A 20,211-nucleotide genomic window follows, 5' to 3' on the forward strand; every position below is an offset into this window, starting at 1 on the left:
CTGGTCAGTGTGAGATAGTAGTTCATAAGATAAACAGATACTGGGCACATAAGGAGGACAATGAACAACAAGAAAGAACAATTTATATTGACATTTTACAGACCATTGGACAGTCCCATTTTGGAGTAGGGTACACAGTTCCATGTATCCTACCTCAAAAAACATACAGCCACATTAAAGAAGGTTCAAAAAAGGGTGAGCAGGATAATTCTAGGTCTTTGGGGACTAAGAAATGAAGAGAGCATCAAGTAACTTAACTTATTTTTGCTGGAGACTGAAATTTTCTAAATAATGACAGCTATTGATATGGCAGAAATAACCGATGAACCATTAATTCACAACTATTAAGTTCACACTCTTTGAATGAGTTTAGAAATTGGGGGAAAAATTCTCAAATGTTTGTCAACATCTGGGACAAGCTCTCAGAGAAGATCATTGAGTTAGATCAATCGGTACCTTAAAAAAAATAGATGAGTGTCTCCATAACCAACAATTACAACACTGCTTGTTTAGTTTTTTTCAAGGGAAGTCAGAGAAATCAAGCAGTTTCCCTAGAAGACCAACTGGTGAAATGGAGTCTGGGTGGAGTGGCTTGATGGGCTGAAAAGCCTTTTTTCACAGTGGAGTTTTTTTCATATGGTTAACTCTGTAACATTCCCTTCCAGCTGGAAGAGCAGAATGGTGATCTACAGTTTCTAACACTGATACTGCAAGACAAACTGGCAGGAAGCACAGCTCTTTCCTACATATAGTACCCCAGAATACTGAGGGAGGCAAGGGAAGAAATTGCTGGGGCCTTGACAGAAATTTTTGTATCCTCATTGGCTACAGGCAAGGTCCCAGAGGACTGGAGAATAGCCAATGTTGTTCCTTTGTTTAAGAGGGGTAGCAAGGGTAATCCAGGAAATTATAGGCCGGTGAGCCTTACGGCAGTGGTAGGAAAATTATTAGAGAGGATTCTTCGGGACAGGATTTACTCCCATTTGGAAACAAACGAACTTATTAGCAAGAGGCAGCATGGTTTTGTGAAGGGGAGGTCGTGTCTCACTAACTTGATTGAGTTTTTTGAGGAAGTGACGAAGATGATTGATGAAGGAAGGGCAGTGGATGTTATCGATATGGACTTCAGTAAAGCCTTTGACAAGGTCCCTCATGGCAGACTGGTACAAAAGGTGAAGTCACATGGGATCAGAGGTGAGCTGGCAAGATGGATACAGAACTGGCTCGGTCATAGAAGACAGAGGGTAGCAGTGGAAGGGTGCTTTTCTAAATGGAGGGATGTGACTATTGGTGTTCCGCAGGGATCAGTGCTGGGACTTTTGCTGTTTGTAGTATATATAAATGATTTGGAGGAAAATGTAGCTGGTCTGATTAATAAGTTTACAGACGACACAAAGGTTGGTGGAGTTGCGGATAGTGATGAGGATTGTCAGAGGATACAGCAGGATATAGATCGGTTGGAGACTTGGGCGGAGAAATGGCAGATGGAGTTTAATCCGGACAAATGTGAGGTAATGCATTTTGGAAGGTCTAATGCAGGTGGGAGGTATACAGTAAATGGCAGAACCCTTAGGAGTATTGACAGGCAGAGAGATCTGGGCGTACAGGTCCACAGGTCACTGAAAGTGGCAATGCAGGTGGATAAGGTAGTCAAGAAGGCTTATGGCATGCTTGCCTTCATCGGTCGGGGCATAGAGTATAAAAATTGGCAAGTCATGCTGCAGCTGTACAGAACTTTAGTTAGGCCACACTTAGAATATTGCATGCAATTCTGGTCGCCACACTGCCAGAAGGACGTGGAGGCTTTGGAGAGGGTACAGAAGAGGTTTACTAGGATGTTGCCTGGTCTGGAGGGCATTAGCTATGAGGAGAGGTTGGATAAACTCGGATTGTTTTCACTGGAACGACGGAGGTGGAGGGGCGACATGATAGAGGTTTACAAAGTTATGAGCGGCATGGACAGAGTGGATAGTCAGAAGCTTTTTCCCAGCGTGGAAGAGTCAGTTACTAGGGGACATAGGTTTAAGGTGTGAGGGGCAAAGTTTAGAGTCGATGTGCGAGGCAAGTTCTACACAGAGGGTGCTGAGTGACTGGAACTTGCTGCCGGGGGAGGTGGTGGAAGCAGGGCCGTTTAAGAAGCATCTTGACAAATACACGAATAGGATGGGAATAGAGGGATACGGTCCCCGGAAGTGCAGAAGGTTTTAGTTTAGGCAGGCATCAAGATCGGCGCAGGCTTGGAGGGCCGAATGGCCTGTTCCTGTGCTGTACTGTTCTTTGTTCTTTGTTCATCGATTGTTAATGCAGTATCCTGGTTGATCAACACAGGTGGTGTGGGTGTGTTCAGGTTATAGGTCTTCACTCCATTGCAGTGATATGAAGAACACACTTTAAACAGGTGATTTATTACATCTCTGCAAATCTAATTATATCTAACACACTTTTAATCTATTATTAATCTGAAGAAACCACCAGAAATACACAGTAATTCATTCTCTCTTCCCCACCACATGTCATCCCCAACCCAACTTTCCAACTTTTAATAAAAGCAAAATACTGCGGATGCTGGAAATCTGAAACAAAAACAAGAAATGCTGGATTCACTCAGCAGGTCTGGCAGCATCTGTGGAAAGAGAAGCAGAGTTAACGTTTCGGGTCAGTGACCCTTCTTCGTTCCGAAGAAGGGTCACTGACCCGAAACGTTAACTCTGCTTCTCTTTCCACAGATGCTGCCAGACCTGCTGAGTGAATCCAGCATTTCTTGTTTTTGTTTCCAACTTTTAATCCCATCTCGCTTTTGGATTGATAGTCTCTCTTTTAGCCAAGACAGCGGTGTTGTCAAAAGTTAGTCTAAAGGAACGAAGCCTCATTCATACACTGAGAATGGTGTACTTCCATGAGATATCCCTGCCTGAAAGCCAATAAAACATTTCAGTTCTATATGAATGGATGAGAATCTAGTTGCCCTGGGACTACCAGTTCTCGTTGCTACCACTGATTTTTCCATGTTACTGAGGCACTATCTTGGAAAAGCATATGAATTGAGTTTTTACCTGTTCGGTGATGTTTTGGCTCATGACCAACAGCACTGTACTCCATTAATGGAACTCTATTGACATTAGCCTCTGCCACCAGTTGGAATGTAATGTTACTGTAGCATGTCCCAGGTAGCCAAGTGTTGAAAATTAATTTGCCTTTCAGAAAATCTGTTTAAACAAATAGTAGACAATAAACAACACAGCACAGTTATATCGTGCAATAAACGTTGTGAATATTTAGATGGTTTCAGAAGGGGATTGGCCATGTGAGCCGCATGGAAGATGGCAGGATCCCCAAAGACACATTGTGCAGCGAGCTCGCCACAGGTATCAGACCCAATGGCCGTCCATGTCTCCGCTTTAAAGACGTCTGCAAACACGACATGAAGTCCTGTGACATTGATCACAAGTCGTGGGAGTCAGTTGCCAGCGTTCGCCAGAGCTGGCAGGCAGCCATAAAGGCGGGGCTAAAGTGTGGCGAGTCAAAGAGACTTAGCAGTTGGCAGGAAAAAAGACAAAAGCGCAAGGGGAGAGCCAACTGTGTAACAGCCCCGACAAACAAATTTTTATGCAGCACCTGTGGAAGAGCCTGTCACTCTAGAATTGGCCTTTATAGCCACTCCAGGCGCTGCTCCACACACCACTGACCACCTCCAGGCGCTCACCCATTGTCTCTCGAGATAAGGAGGCCAAAGAAGAAGAAGGGGATTAATTTTGCAAGTCGCACTTGTGGGAGGTAATTCCACCTGCTGCCCATGAATTTCCGATAAATGGTGATTATGAGAGAGATTTCCTGCTGCCAATGCTCACGTGGAAAGTTGCTCCCAATATTCCAACACAGTATGGCCATTATGCAGTGAGAAGTTAGATAGGAAGGTGTCAGAAGGACAATTTCTATAAGACCACATTCCTACAGCCAACATGGGGAAAGAACATAGTTTGTACCCGAGCAACTGTTTACAGTCCATTATCTCAAGAAAAGGAACATATTAGCTCGGCAATAAAATGTTTGTTACTCGTGTTCGGAATTCATTTTGTTTGCGTTGCAAGTGTAGAATTGGCCTGATGAGATTTAACACCTAAGTTAAATGTGTATTGTGTGAATTGAGTATGGAGGCCCTAGCCAATTGTGAAGCAATCTATCTTTCCAAGGAATCTCACTCTGACTCACTCCTTGTCAGGTCAGGCTCTGACTCTGGATTCAGGCTGCAGTTACACTATAATTTGCAATGTTGGCGTCAAGCGAAAACACATCAGACTCCATCGGGTTGGTTTTGAATGAGTTAAAATCTCACCCCATCAATAATCAAACACCCTTCATCATTTACAAACAATTGCGTTTGAGCGTGTCAAAAGGCACATTGCTGAAGGTTGAACATGATGGGCAGGAAAAGAGTAGCTGGTCCATGAAACCGGCCCCACAATTGTAGTGCCTGGAGCCTCATAACTAGACACCTCCTAACCTCCTGCAGGTATGTAATCCCTGGGAGAGGCAAAAAAAAATCTCCAGGACAACCGAGGGCCAAAAAGGAGGGAATGATCTGGAAAATTCCTTTACGACCCCCTAAGGTGAGCAAAACCAGTCCAGTAGATCACTTTGACCATGCATTCGTTAAATGTTAAATCACTTACCTTTTATACAATGCTTCACACGACATTTGTGGTCAACATAACCTGGGATTGTGTTACAATCTGTAATTCATTCTGAAGTACATGCTTTTTGTACAGAATAATTGTGCGATGTGGCTATAGGTTTAGCCTGTGCTGTGCAGCCTCGTCCAATCTAATCTTCTGAAGATAATGGGAGTTGCTATGTCACGTAATTGGAGGAAAGGGTTCAAAAATTAGCAAGTTAACATTTAGGTAGAATTCTTCGCAGGTCTCCAACTACCTTACATGAAAGATTACTTTTGGAAATTCATCGAGTTGTGAATGTTTACCAGTGTGCAACATTCAAAATCAGGGCAATTTACCGAGGCTCTACAGCTTTTTCAGTGAGTGGGAAAGAAGATAGGAGAGTGGGGCGGGGGAGGAAAGAACCTGAGGGCGGGCAGAGGCTGGAGGGGGAGACAGGGCAAGAGACAGGAAGGCCTGGTTGGAAGAACATTAGTGCAGTAAATTCTACCAATGAGGAAGTATGGTGATTTTCTAAAGAATCTGCAATCTTTTAATACATTTGATGATAAATGGGAGATATTCCATGAGTCAAAAAGCAACAAAGCTGCCTTGACAAAAGCATTTGGTTGGTTCTGTGGAAGCTTGGCAGTGCCTATGGGCAGTGGATACTTGAAGAACGATGAAAAAGTTTAATTTCCTAGAATCATATAATCAGAGCACAGAAGACCATGTCTGTGCTGGCTCTCTGAAAGAGCAATCCAAATAGTCCCACATACCAACTTTTTCCCCATAGCCCTGCAAATTAGTTCTCTTGAAAGAAAAAAAAGGAAGACTTGCACTTATGTAGCACCTTTCACGACCACCGGACATCTCAAAGTGCTTTTTTGAAGTACTATCACTGTTGCAATGTAGAAAACTTGCAACTGATTTTTCAACTTACTCACCTACCTTGACCCACTTTTCCACATCATGAAATGCACTGGAATTTATTGCTCCAACTAGAATTAGCCATTCAAGTACAATCTGTTTTAACATACTTTTGGATCATAATCAGCAATTAACTTAAGAAAACCCTTTTATGCACTGCAAACACATTGGTGGAAATTAGAGATTACCCAGTTGCTTGATGTTTTCTTACCCTTATGGAGCGATGATCGATAATAATTGCCTTCAAAGTAGCTTAATTTTAATCTTGAGAAAAAGTTGGTGGTCTGCTTTGGATATTGAATGTCAAACAGGACTCCAGTTTGTGGGGACTGCTTGTAGTCATATATAGCCACACTGTTGACAGGGAGTGGTTCTAGCAAAGACAGAGGAAGTGCCAGTTATAGAAAAACCATTTAATACAAATGTGAATGAGCAACAAAATAGCTCCGATGGAGACTAATTGCACAAAGCTCTCAAATCAGCTTTCATGTGGCTTCCATAAGGAATCCAGGAAATGTCTGTTGTTATGAGGGACATCTAATGGAACATGTTTATAGGAAGAAATCAGCAGCTTGGAAAACAATCAAAACTGAACTCAATTTTCCGATATGAACCACCTTCCAAATCTGCAACCTCTACCACCTAGAAAGACAAGGGCAGCAGATGCATGGGAACAGCTGCAAGTTCCTCTCCAAGTCACACACCAGTCTGACTTGGAACTATATCGCTGTTCCTTCACTGTTGCTGGATCAAAAACCTGGAACTCCCTCCCTAACTGCACTGTGGGTGGCCTGCAGCAGTTCAAGAAGGTGGCTCACCACCACTTTCTCGAGAGAGGGATGGGCAACAAATACTGGCCTTGCCAGTGACGTCCACATCCTATGAATGCATAAAAAAGAATCTGAATACAGGGCTGTGCTTTATCTGCAATTATTAAAATGCACTATTTTACTCATCTTCTTTAGGAAAAGTAAACAAATGAACTTGCATTTCTATAAGACCTTTCACATCCTATAGATGTCCCAAAATGTTCCACAGCCAATGAATTACTTTTGAAGTGTAGTCACTGATGTTCTGTAGGCAAATGTGCACATAGCAAGGTTCCACAAACAGCAATGAGATAAAGACCAGTTAATCTGTTTTAATTATGTTGGTTGAGGGATAAATATTGTCCAGGACACTGGGGCAGCTCCTCTGCTCTTCTTCAAGTAGTGACGTGGGACCTTTCATGTACACTTGAGGGGGCCACCAGGATCTCAGTTTAATGCCTCAAGGAAGGCAAGGGGCTGAATTTTATCAGCGCGCCAAGTTCCACAGCAGTGCTGTGAGGTCAACAGCCATCTGACATGGAAGTGCTGCCACAGAGCCCCCGCGATATTACACACGGGGGCTCATTTAAATGGAGGGGGCGGAGCGGCCGCCCCTATGACGTAAAGGCACCTGACGCCATTGCCATTTCTAAAGGGCTGCAAGCCCTTAGAAGTAATTTTAACTTTTAAAGTGATATTTTGGTGCATTGAGTGTATAAATTGCAATAAATACTGGAGGCCCTTTCCCACCCACCCCCCCCACCAATGTTTGTTTTTGGGGCAAGATGGACAACATGACTTTTATTCCCAACCCCAACTTGCTCCCCCAGCCACTTCACTTTTGCCCTTCAGCCCCTTCCCACCATCTCCACAACCAATAGGAATAGTTTTCCCCGCCCCCCCGCCCTGATAATTTTATTCCTCCCCCCTCCCCACCAGCGTCTCGCCTCAGAACTCCAATGGAGTTCCGAAGGCACGTGAGTTGCGGCTGCTTGGCCGTAAAATTGGCGTGGGACAGTCGGCGGCGGCAGGTAGGTTAATTTGCATTTCAATTTATCTAATTTCAATATTGTAATGCGGGGGCCGCAACAAGGCCTCACCGCCGCCGCTAATTTACGGCGGGGCCTTCTCAGTGTCGTGGGTCGAGGCTAGCATTTTATGGGCCTCCCCACCACGACCCACGGCATCGAGGGGCTGGTAAAGTTCAGCCCTTCATTATTGCACTGAAGTGTCAGCCTAGATGATCTACTCAAATCCTGGAGGGAGGTTTGAAACCAGAGCCTTCTGACTTAGAGGCAAGAATGTTACCATTGAACAAGGATGATACTTTAGGTCAATAAATTCCATCCCCTCCTGTGTCAAGCAATCTCTTCTCTGCTCTCTGGCAATGTCACTCTTCTGAAGTATTTGAATGTATCGCCTTAACCTGCATTTTTTTTAAAGAAAATCCTCCCTCTATTCATGTTGACCAGAGTATCTCTTCCCCTGATAGCATAGCCAAGATTAGGAACTTGCTTGCTAGGAAACGGAGAACACAAAACAGCAACTTAACACTCTAGCATATTATATTGCCGCCTAGTGCAGCTGTTCTGCTATTTTTTTTTTAAGAGATACAGCACTGAAACAGGCCCTTCAGCCCACTGAGTCTGTGCCGACCATCAACCACCCATTTATACTAATCCTACACTAATCCCATTTTCCTACCACATCCCCACCTGTCCCTATATTTCCCTACCACCTATCTATACTAGTGGCAATTTATAATAGCCAATTTACCTACCAACCTGCAAGTCTTTGGCATGTGGGAGGAAACCGGAGCACCCGGAGAAAACCCACGCAAACACAGGGAGAACTTGCAAACTCCACACAGGCAGCACCCAGAATTGAACCCGGGTCGCTGGAGCTGTGAGGCTGCAGTGCTAACCACTGCGCCACTGTGCCGCCCTAAGTGTCATTTTAACATTTTTTTTTTATCATGAAACTTAGTGTATTCCTCATACTAGATGAAAATGATACTGATCAACACTGTCACTCTCGTTTCCTGCACAGGCAACTGTAAAACAATTAAATAGTCAATACAACATCAAGTACACTAGGCTGTTGATGTTGACCTTAAATAACAGCTGACTGGAATAACAAGTTATGTCCGGTGGGAAATATAACCCAATAATGTGTGCACAAGCAAGTACAATTAGACCTCAGACAGGGAATTGTGCATAATGGAATTTCCAGTTAAATATGGTTGGATGGGATTATGGGATTACGAACTTCATTTACTGTAGTTATTGAATGTGTTTCCGTATATCAAAATGGAAAAATCTGAAGGCGTCAATATTGAATTCTTTATTAGATGATAGTGCAGATACCAGCAATCATAGGAGCTGCAATGGAAGCACAGGGACATAACTGGAGGGAACAGTAGAAAGACATTGTGTACTGATTAGGAACAACTATTTTCAGGTTGGATCACAAAATCAGAAAATCACCGTACTGTGTTTCTCTTCATCCAATTAGATGTTGTGGCACAGTCCATTGCAAAATATCAAATGCAAACTTTATATTTAGGCCAACATATAAACACAAATTGATCAAGGAAAGCAATTCAAAATGTGATCTCACAGTGATGTCTTTTATGCTGTTAATCATGAACTGATCTAATAAATCATTATTAATGGAGGAGGTGGATGGGAACGAGCAAGAGGTTAAAGAAGAACATGGCAGCTCAGAATTACAATTAATTGTTGTTGAATTTCTTGTGCTTCCCATGTTTATAAAAGTCAGAACAGAGAGCAGTGAGAGTGAACAGGAGCAGCCTTGGTAAATTGGGATATTCAGTTGCTATCCCACACAAGAACCCGCTCACAGGGGTTGGTGAGTGATAATTAAAGACTTGACACATGTCGTACAGATATATTGTTCAAGCATTTATACCAGCACAGGCTGTCCTAACCCGTTTTCACAGGGTTTCCTACACTTTTGAGGACAGAAAAATTGCAAATGGGTGAAGCACAAAATGTTTAAGATGTAACATTCCCATGGGAAAGTTTTTGGCAGGTGTTAACTGGGTTAAGGTCTTGGTGTAAAACTAACTCTTATTTAGACAGCCATTACCTTTCCTGTTGCCTCCAGTTGTCACTGAAATTTTTGATCAGACTTTGTGTCAGATACAAAATAAGGAATGGCTCAATACATTGCAGTCTGGTTTTAAATAAAATAAATATTAGGGAGAGAACAGAAACATCACTTTCATTTACTGAGTTGTTATAAAGTCCCAAAAGTCTCCTCCTCCACAAAGCAGGTTTGACTATAATTATTGACATGATTATTTAAGATATAATACTAAATTTGAGCTAATAAGCAGGTGGTGGTGGTGCTTGAAATGGGTCACAGTGTTGTGGAGGATAGGTTTGCTGGGATGTACACATGTTAACAGCACTTTGAGACAGGACTGATGAAAGGCCATTAACCTGAAATGGTAACTCTTTCTCTCTCTCCACAGATGCTGCCTGACCTGCTGAGTATTTCCAGCATTTTCAGTTTTTATTTCCATAGTCTGGGTTTTTGATTTCTACCACTTAACAACCTTTTTTTTCTCTCCTCTTTATATTCTCTCCTGCCTGATTTTCAGGCCTCAGACAAAGCTGTAACTAGCTACTACATCCGAGTAGCTCAGAGTTTCCCATCCTCTTAATTAAACATTACCTTGTACCTGGCAACTGGGGAAATCAGAGGTGCGAGCCTGCATCTGCCACTCATGTGCTCCAGCCCCAATGTGCACGAATGTGTATTCAAACAGAGACATTTTCCTGGTGGTTACTTGAAGCTACCGTTTTCCTGTATAGCACAAACTAAGCAACCTGCAGATTAAATTTTGGACACTTTATTAAATTACATCTTACAAGTGTGGGTCTACAAGGTTTGGCACACTCTCAGCTAGAGATGCTTCAGTCAGTAAAGCAGGTAAGGTAGCCCCAGACTTGACAGCTGCTCGAGGGAAGACACATATTATGAAGTTGCTATTGCCTAAATTAGCATGAGGTCTTCATCTGCCAAACTCTAATGGGCGAATGTTGGTTTGGATGATTTACTATTTCAATTTAGAAGTAAAAAGGAGCTGTGCCAAGGAATGGTGGCAAGGCATTGAGGTTGGATTGGGGGAATCCATGTCTGATTATAATCTTTAACATCTGTACAACTATCTTCTCACTTATAAATTCCAATCCCCTTGAGATAAAGGCCAACCTTCCAATAGCCTTTTCAACTACTTTGGGTACCTGAGCACTATGGACAAACAGCATACTGCTGGTCCTTTACCAACACAATTCTGAAGTCAGCTACTAAGGAAAAGTATTAAAGCAGGGTGTGATGACTTACCTTTGGTTTTATTACCTCATTTTCCTTCATGATTTCCTGTGGGGAAGCTCCGATCATGACACAAGACCAAGATCAAAACTGTTCAGATATTAATCTACCACAGCATCATTTAGTGAAACTTACACTGGCTAAGTAAATTACTAGGTCTGGCCTTTGCTCTGTTTCTTCCCCCCAGTCATATTCCTTGACCTCTATGCTTGACAACATCAACTTATAAACTCCACCTCTGGAACAATTACCCACATAAATAATCCCATAAAAAGAGCCAACGCTTTATTTAGTTCTCGTCAAACAGGTAATTGTCTTTGCAATTAATAGAAAACTATTATTTACTCAATAAACTCCTGATAAACTCTTCAGACAAGAGATTACATTGTGCGATATGAATATAAAGCAGTTAGTAGTCTCAGGACACTCAATTGGCCTTTTTGACAGAGGTATTAGCTGTTATTTAAATTGTGAATGACAGTTGTAATGCCAGGAATGCCAACAGACTGGAGAAAGGTGTTCATTCCTCCTACTGATACTTGTTGCACAAAATGCTCCAAAATTAGAGTCATAGAGTCACTAAAGCACAGAAGGAGACCATTCGGCCCATCGAGTCCACGCCAGCTCTTCACAGAGCTATGCAGTCAGTCCCACTCCCCGGCTCGATCCCCGTGGCCCTGCAAGTCTACTTCTCTCAAGTGGCCATCCAACTTCCTCTTGAAGTCAGCGATTGTCTCGGCTTCCACCACCCTTGTGGACATCGAGTTCCAGGTTATTACCACACGCTACGTAAAAAAGTGCTTCCTCATGTTCCCCTTTCATCTTTTGCCCAAAACTTTCAATCTGTTTCCCCTAGTCCTTGTGCCATTTGTTAATGGGAACAGCTTTTCCTTGTCTAACTTATCTAAGCTTGTCACAACTTTGTATACCTTTATTAAATCTCCCCTCAATCTCCTTTGTTTTAAGGAGAACAAACCCAGCATTTTCAACCTAACCTTGTAACTAAAATCCTCCATCCCTGGAACCATTCTGGTAAATCTCCTCTGCACCCTCTCAAATACCCTCACGTCCTTCCGAAGGTATGGTGACCAGAACTCGCGCAATAGTACAGTTGGGACCAAACCAGAGGTTTGTAAAGGTTCAGCATAACTTCCCTGCTTTTGTGCTCAATGCCTCTATTTATGAATCTCAAGATTTCATATGCTTTACTAACCACTCTCTCAATATGTCCTGTCACCTTCAAAGATTGCTACACAGGCACCCCCAGGTTCCTCTGATCCTGCACACTCTTTAGAACTGCGCCATTAAGTATATATTGCCTCTCCCCCTTCCTTAGAACATAAGAAATAGGAGCAGGATAAGCCACTCAGCCCCGCCATTCAATAAGATCAGAGCTGATCTGCCCCAGACCTCAACCCCTCTTTTGTGCCAGCTCCTCATAGCCCTCAACTCCCCAATATTTCAAAGATCTATCTACCTCCTATTTAAATACTTTCAGTGATCTAGCCTCCACAACTCTCTGGGGTAGACAATTCCAGACATTCACTAGCCTCTGAGAGAAGAAATTCCTTCGCATCTCAGTTTTAAATGAGTGTCCCCTTATTCTGTAACTATGTCCCCCAGTTCGAGATTCCCCCACCAGTGAAAACATCTTCTCAGCATCTACCCTTTCAAGCCCCCTCAGAATCTTATACGTTTCAATAAGATCACCCCTCATTCTTCTAAACTCTAATGAATAAAGGCCTAAACTGTTTGGCCGTTCCTGATAAGTCAAACCCCTTCATCCCAGGAATCAGCCTAGTGAATCTCTTTTGCAACATAGAAACATAGAAAATAGGAGCAGGAGTAGGCCATTTGGCCCTTCGAGACTGCTCCGTCATTCATTATGATCATGGCTGATCATCCAACTCAGTAACCTGTTCCCGCTTTTACCCCATACCCTTTGATCCCTTTAAACCCAAAAGCTATATCTAACTCCTTCTTGAAAATGTTTTGGCCTCAACTGCTTTCTGTGGTAGTGAATTCCACAGGTTCACCACTCTCTGGGTGAAGAAATTTCTCCTCATCTCAGTCCTGAAAGGTTTACCCCGTATCCTTAGACTATGACCCCTGGTTCCGGACTCCCCCACCATTGGGAACATTCTTCCTGCATCTACCTGGTCAAGTCCTGTTAAAATTTTACAGGTTTCTATGAGATCCCCCCTCACTCTTCTGAACTCCAGCGAATATAATCCTAACCGACTCAATCTCTCCTCATACGTCAGTCCCGCCATCCCAGGAATCAGTCTGCTAAAACTTCGCTGCACTCCCTCTATAGCAAGAACATCCATCCTCAGATAAGGAGGCCAAAACTGCACACAATAAACCAGGTGTGGCCTCACCAAGGCCCTGTATAATTGCAGCAAAATATCCCTGCTCCTGTACTCGAATCGTCTCACTATGAAGGCCAACATACCATTTGCCTTTTTTACCGCCTGTTGCACCTGCATGCTTACCTTCAGCAACTGGTGTACGAGAACACCCAGATCTTGCTGCATAGTCCCTTCTCTCAGTTTATAGCCATTCACATAATAATCTGCCTTCCTGTTTTTGCTACCAAAGTGGATAACCTCACATTTATCCACATTATACTGCATCTGCCATGCATTAGCCCACTCACTCAACTTGTCCAAATCACCCTGAAGCCTCTCTGCATCCTCCTCACAACTCACCTTCCCACCCAGCTTTGTGTCATCTGCAAATTTGGAGATATTACATTTAGTTCCCTCATCTAAATCATTAATGTATATTGTGAATAGCTGGGGTCCTAGCACCGAGCCCTGTGTCCTAGGCCCAACCATCTTCAGCTGCTTCATCAATGACCTTCCTTCAATCATAAGACCAGAAGTGGGAATGTTCGCTGATGATTGCACAATGTTCAGCACCATTCGCGACTCCTCAAATACTGAAGCAGTCCGTGTAGAAATGTAGCATGAACTGGACAATATACAGGCTTGGGCTGATTAGTGGCAAGTAAAATTCCCGCCACAGAAGTGCTAGGCAATGACCATCTCTAACAAAAGAGAATCTAACCATCTCCCCTTGACAATCAATGGCATTACCATTGTTGAATCCCCCACTATCAACATCCTGGGGGTTACCATTGACCAGAAACTGAACTGGAGGAGCCATATAAATACCGTGGCTACAAGAGCAGGTCAGAGGCTAGGAATCCTGCGGCGAGTAACTCACCTCCTGACTCCCCAAAGCATGTCCACCATCTACAAGGCACAAGTCAGGAGTGTGATGGAATACTCTCCACTTGCCTGAATGGGTGCAGCTCCAAAGACACTCAAGAAGTTCGACACCATCCAGAACAAAGCAGCCCGCTTGATTGGCACCCCATCCACTAACATTCACTCCCTCCGCCACAGACGCACAGTGGCAGCAGTGTGTACCATCTACAAGATGCACTGCAGCAACGCACCAAGGCTCCTTCGACAGCACCTTCCAAACCCACGACTTCTACCACCTCGAAGGACAAGAGCAGCAGATGCATGGGAACACCACCACCTGCAACTTCCCGTCCAAGTCACACACCATCCTGACTTGGAACTATATCGTCGTTCCTTCACTGTCGCTGGGTCAAAATCCTGGAACTCCCTTCCTAACAGCACTGTGGGTGTACCTACCTCACATGGACTACAGCGATTCAAGAAAGCAGCTCACCACCACCTTCTCAAGGGCAATTAGGGACAGGCAATAAATGCTGGCCTGGCCAGTGATGCCCACATCCCATGAATGAATAAAAAAAAACCCCATTAGTCACTGCCTGACTTTCGGAAAAAAAAACATTTATCCTACTCTTTGTTTCCTGTCCGCCAACCAATTTTCTATCCATCGCAATACACTACCCCCAATCTCATGCACTTTAATTTTACACGCTAATCTCTTATGCGGGACTCTGTCGAAAGCCTTCTGAAAGTCCAAATAAACCACATCCACTGGCTCCCCCTCATCAACTCTACTAGTTACATCCTCGAAGAATTCTCGTAGATTTGTCAAGCATGATTTCCCTTTCGTAAATCCATGCTGACTCTGCCCCATTCTACCACTGTTCTCTAAGTCCTCTGCTATAGAATCTTTGACAATGGACTCTAGAATTTTCCCCACTACCGACGTCAGGCTGACTGGTCTATAATTCGCTGTTTTCTCTCTACCTCCCTCATTAAATAGTGGGGTTATATTAGCTACTCTCCAATCTGTAGGAACTGTTCCAGAGTCAATAGAATCTTGGAAGATGAGCACCAATGCATCCACTATTTATAGGGCCACTTCCTTAAGTACTCTGGGATGCATACCATCCGACTATGGGGATTTATCGGCCTTCAGTCCCATCAATTTCCCCAACACCATTTCTCTACTAATACTGATTTCTTTCAGTTCCTCTCTCTCACTAAGCCTGTGTTCCCCAACATTTCTGGTATGATATTTGTGTCCTTCTTTGTGAAGACAGAACCAAAGTATGCATTTAGTTGGTCAGCCATTTCTTTGTTCCCCATAATAAATTGCCCTGTTTCTGACTGTAAAGGACCTACATTTGTCTTCACCAATCTTTTTCTCTTCACATACCTATGGAAACTTTTACAGTCAGTTTTTATGTTCCCCGCAAGCTTGCTCTCATACTCTATTTTCCCCTTCTTAATCAATCCCTTTGCTGAATTCTAAACTGCTCCCAATCCTCAGGTCTGTTGTTTTTCCTGGCAAATTTATATGCCTCTTCCTTGGATCTAATGCTATCTTTAATTTCCCTTGTAAGCCATTGTTTGGCCAGCTTTCCCGTTTTACATCTGTGTCAGACAGGGATAAACAATTGTTGCAGTTAATCCATGCGCTCTTTAAATGTTTCCCAATGCCTATCTACCGTCATCCCTTTAAGTAACATTTCCCAATCCGTCTTGGCCAACTCGCGCCTCATGCCTTCATAGTTTCTTTTACTAAAATTCAGGACCCTTGTCTCAGAATCAACTACCTCACTCTCCATCTTGATGAAGAATTCTATCATATTATGGTCGCTCGTCCCTAAGGGGGCTTGCACCACTAGATTGTCAATTATTCCCCTCTCATTACACAATACCCAGTCTAGGATGGCTTGTTCTCTAGTTGGTTCCTCAACATATTGGTCCAGAAAACCATCCCGTATACATTCCAAGAATTCCTCCTCTACGGTATTGTGACTAATTTGATTTGCCCAATCTATATGCAGATTAATATCACCCATAATTACAGATGTTCCTTTATCGCATGCATCTCTAATTTCCTGTTTAATGCCATTCCCAACATCACCACTACGGTTTGGGGGTCTATATACAACCCCCATGAACGTTTTTTGCCCCTTAGTGTTTCTCAGCTCTACCCATACAGATTCCACATCGTCAGAGCTAATCTTTCCTCACTATTGCGTTAATTTCCTCTTTAACCAACAATGCAACTCCATCGCCTTTTGCTTTTTGTCTATCCTTCCTAAACACTGAATATCCATGGATTTCCCATCTCTCATTTCCCATCCCTGGTCACCTTGCAGCCATGTCTCCGTAATCCCGACTATATCATACCCGTTTACATCTATTTGCGTGATTAATTCATCCACTTTATTGTGGATACTCCGTGCGTTCAGGCACAAAGCCTTAAGGCTTGTCTTTTTAACATTACTTGTCCCCTTCCCACTATTTTTCACAGTGTCTCTGTTTGATTCTGGCCCTTGATTTCTCTACCTATCACTTTTCTTATTCCCCTTACTGTCTTTTGTTCTTGTCTTTGATCCCCCATCCTCTGGCTCCTTGTAAAGGTTTCCATCCACCTGCCATTTTAGTTTAAACCCTCCCCAACCACTCTAGCAAATACTCCCCCTAGGACATCAGTCCCAGTCCTGCCGAGGTGTAACCCGTCCAGTTTGTACTGGTCCCACCTCCCCCAGAACCGGTCCCAATGCCCCAGGAATCTAAAACCTTCCCCTTCACGCCATCTCTTCAGCCACGTATTCATCTGATATATCCTATTTCTACTCTGGCTAGCACATGGCATTGGTAGTAATCCTGAGATCACTACCTTTGAGGTCCTACTTTTCAACTTACTTCCTAGCTCCCTATATTCTGCTTTTAGGACCTCATTCTTTTTTTTATCTATGTCGTTTGTACCAATGTGTACCGCGACCACTGGTTGCTCACCCTTTCCCTTCAGAATGTCCTGTAACCGCTCTGAGACATCCTTGACCCTAGCACCAGGGAGGCAACATACCATCCTGCAGTCTCTTTTGCGGCCACAGAAACGCCTTTCTATTCCCCTTAGAATTGAATCCCCTATGACTATTGCATTCCCACAATTTTTGCTCCTCCCCTATACAGCAGAGCCAACCGTGGTGCAACAAATTGGGCTGTTGCTGCTTTTCCCTGAGAGGCCATTCCCCCCAACAGTATCCAAAGCAGTACATCTGTTTTGCAGGGGAATAGCCACAGGAGATTCTTGAACTGCCTGCCTAGTCCTCTTGCTCTGCCTGGTGGTCACCCATTCCCCTCCTGCCTGTGGGGTCTGAGCCTGCGGTGTGACAACCTCTCTATACGTGCTATCCACGATACTCTCCGCCTCGTGGATGTTCCACAGTGTCCCCAGCTGCCGCTCCAGCTCCGAAACCAGGGCTTCCAGGAGCTACAGCCGGCTCCTTTCCGCTGCTGCTGCACTTTTAAGCTCTGCCGGTCTCACTCAGTCTCCAATACCAGTATATACCTTTCTTAAATAGGGGCACTAAAACTGTACACAGTACTCCAGGTGCGGCCTCACCAACACCCTGTACAGTTGTAACAAGACTTCCCTATTTTTAAAATCCAGCCCCCTAACAATAAAGGCCAAAATTCCATTTGCCTTCTTAATTACTTGCTGTACCTACATGCTAACTTTTTGTGTTTCATGCACAAGAACACCCAGATCCCTTTGTGCTGCACTTTTTTGAAGTCTCTCTCCATTTAAATAATAGTCTGCCTTTTGATTCTTCCTACCAAAGTGCATGACCTCACGCTTTCCTACATTAAACTCCATCTGCCAAGTTTTTACCCACTCACTCAACCTATCTATATCCTCTTGCAGATTCCCTATGTCCTCAACACAACATGCCCTCCTACCTATTTTTGTATCGTCAGCAAATCTGGATATATTACACTCTGCCCCCTCCTCCAAGTCATTAATGTAGATAGTAAATAAGGCCCTAGGACTGATCCTAGTTACGTCTTTCCAACCTGAAAAAGACCCATTATAATCACAACTCTCTGTCTTCTGTGAGTTAACCAATCCTCAATCCATGCTAATATATTACCCCCAATACCATGAGCTCCTATCTTGTGAAATAATCTTTTATGTGGCACTTTATCGCATGCCTTCTGGAAATCTAAATACACTACATCTACTGGTTCCCCTTTATCAACTCTGCTTGTTATATCCTCAAAGAACTCTAGCAAATTTGTCAAACATGATTTCCCTTTCACAAAACCATGTTGACTCTGTTTGATTGCGTTAAGCTTTTCTAAATGTCCTGCTATTTCTTCCTTAATAATGGACTCTAGGATTTTCCCAACGACCGATGTTAGGCTGACTGGCCTGTAGTTTCCTGCTTTTTGTCTCCCTCCCTTCTTGAACAGAGGCATCACATTAGCAGTTTTCCAATCAGCTGGGACCCTTCCGGAATCCAGTGAGTTCAGGAATATTCTGACCAATGCCTCCACTATCTCTGCAGCCACTTCCTTTAAAACCCTTGGATGCAAGCCATCAGGTCCTGGCGACTTGTCTGCCTTTAGTCCCATTAGTTTGTCAAATACTTTGTCCCTTGTGATAGAGACTGTTACAAGATTTTTCCTCCCATTAGCTCCTTGCTTATCGGATATATGTGGGATGTTTATAGTGTCCTCCACAGTGAAGACCGATGCAAAATATTGGCTTAAGTTATCTGCCATTTCCCTGTTCCCGTTATCAATTCTCCAGTCACATCCTCCAAGGGTCCCACACTCACTTTAGCTACTCTCTTTTTATATACCCATTGAATCTCTTGCTGCTTGTTTTTATATTTCTTGCCAATTTACTGTCATAATCAATTTTTTCCCTTTTTATTAGCTTTTTAGTCATCCCCTGCTGGTTCCTAAAAAAATTCTCAATCCTCTGGCCTACCACAAGTTTTTGCTGCTTTGTATGCCTTAGTTTTTGATTGGATACTCTCCTTGACCGCATTTGTTAACCACGGGTGATTCATCCTTCTCATTGACCGGAATAAATTTTTACTGAGCATTATGAAATATCTGCTTGTCTGCCACACCTCATCCACTGACCTTCTCCTTAGTCTATTCTCCCAGCCCGCTTTAGACAACTCTTTCTTCATACCTCTGTAATTTCCCTTGTTTAAGTTGAGGACACTGGTTTGAGACCCAAGTTGCTCGCCCTCAAACTGAATTTGAAATTCTACTATATTGTGATCGCTACCCCCTAGAGGATCCTTAACTATATTAGCTCTTATTAATCCTACCTCGTTACACATTACTTGATCTAAAATAGCCTGTTCCCTGGTAGGTTCTGCAACGTATTGCTCTAAGTAACAATCCCTGATGCACTCTACAAATTTGTCTTCCATGTTACCTCTGCCAATCTGATTTGTCCAGTCAATATGCAGATTAAAATCACCCATGACAATTTTAGCGCTCTTCTTGCACACCTCTATTATTTCCCGATTTATACTTTGTCCTACATTGATGCAATGCTTCGGGGGCTTTTAGATGACTCCCATCACTTTTTCCCCTTGCTATTCCTTATTTCCATCCAAACTGATTCCACATCACGATCTAGTGCACCTATATCACTACTCACCACCGCACTGATACCTTCTTTTATTAACAAAGCTACCCTACCTCCTTTTCCTTTTTGCATATTTTTCCGGAACGTCGAATATCCTTGAATATTGAGTTCCCAGTCTTGGTCACCCTGCAACCACGTCTCTGTAATAGCTATCAAGTCATACTCATTAATTTCTATTTGTGCCGTCAACTCATCTATCTTGCTACAAATGCTGCGTGCATTCAGATAAAGAGCCTTAAGCTTTGACTTTTTGCCATTATTACTCATTCAGGTTCTCATTTCTGCTGCACTCTTCTGCTTATATTTTCTGCCCCTTACTGTCACACTTTGATTACCGTTCACCTCTTCACTACCCTGCACCTCTGCTCTTCTTTTTTTTTTGATTTTTTAAACTTCCCTTCAATTGAACCCTCCCCCCACTAATTAGTTTAAATTCCTATCTACAACCCTAGTTATATGATTCGCCAGGACACTGGTCCCAGCATGGTTCAAATGGAGCCCATCCCAATGGAACAGCTCTCTCCTTCCCCAGTACTGATGCCAGAGCCCCATGAATAGAAACCCATTTCTCCCACACCAATCTTTGAGCC

The 20,211-nt window shown here is 43.4% G+C and overlaps 1 protein-coding gene across 4 annotated transcripts in view; it reads right to left on the reverse strand.

Annotated features, from left to right (window-relative positions):
• ptpro (protein tyrosine phosphatase receptor type O) overlaps positions 1-20,211 on the reverse strand; it is a 178,655-nt gene that overhangs the window by 84,844 nt on the left and 73,600 nt on the right. For 2 of the 4 annotated variants that reach the window (XM_068058984.1, XM_068058985.1), the window contains exons 3-4: positions 5,794-5,955; positions 3,054-3,206 (exon numbers count right to left, since the gene is read on the reverse strand). In XM_068058984.1, the coding sequence (XP_067915085.1) occupies positions 3,054-3,206; positions 5,794-5,955 (315 nt within the window). Of the gene's footprint in view, positions 1-3,053; positions 3,207-4,670; positions 4,740-5,793; positions 5,956-10,093; positions 10,209-20,211 lie in introns of those variants that run through there. The other 2 variants (XM_068058986.1, XM_068058987.1) reach the window with 2 other exon arrangements.

The sequence above is a fragment of the Heterodontus francisci genome, chromosome 27 (assembly GCF_036365525.1).
Source record: "Heterodontus francisci isolate sHetFra1 chromosome 27, sHetFra1.hap1, whole genome shotgun sequence".
NCBI lineage: Eukaryota > Metazoa > Chordata > Chondrichthyes > Heterodontiformes > Heterodontidae > Heterodontus > Heterodontus francisci.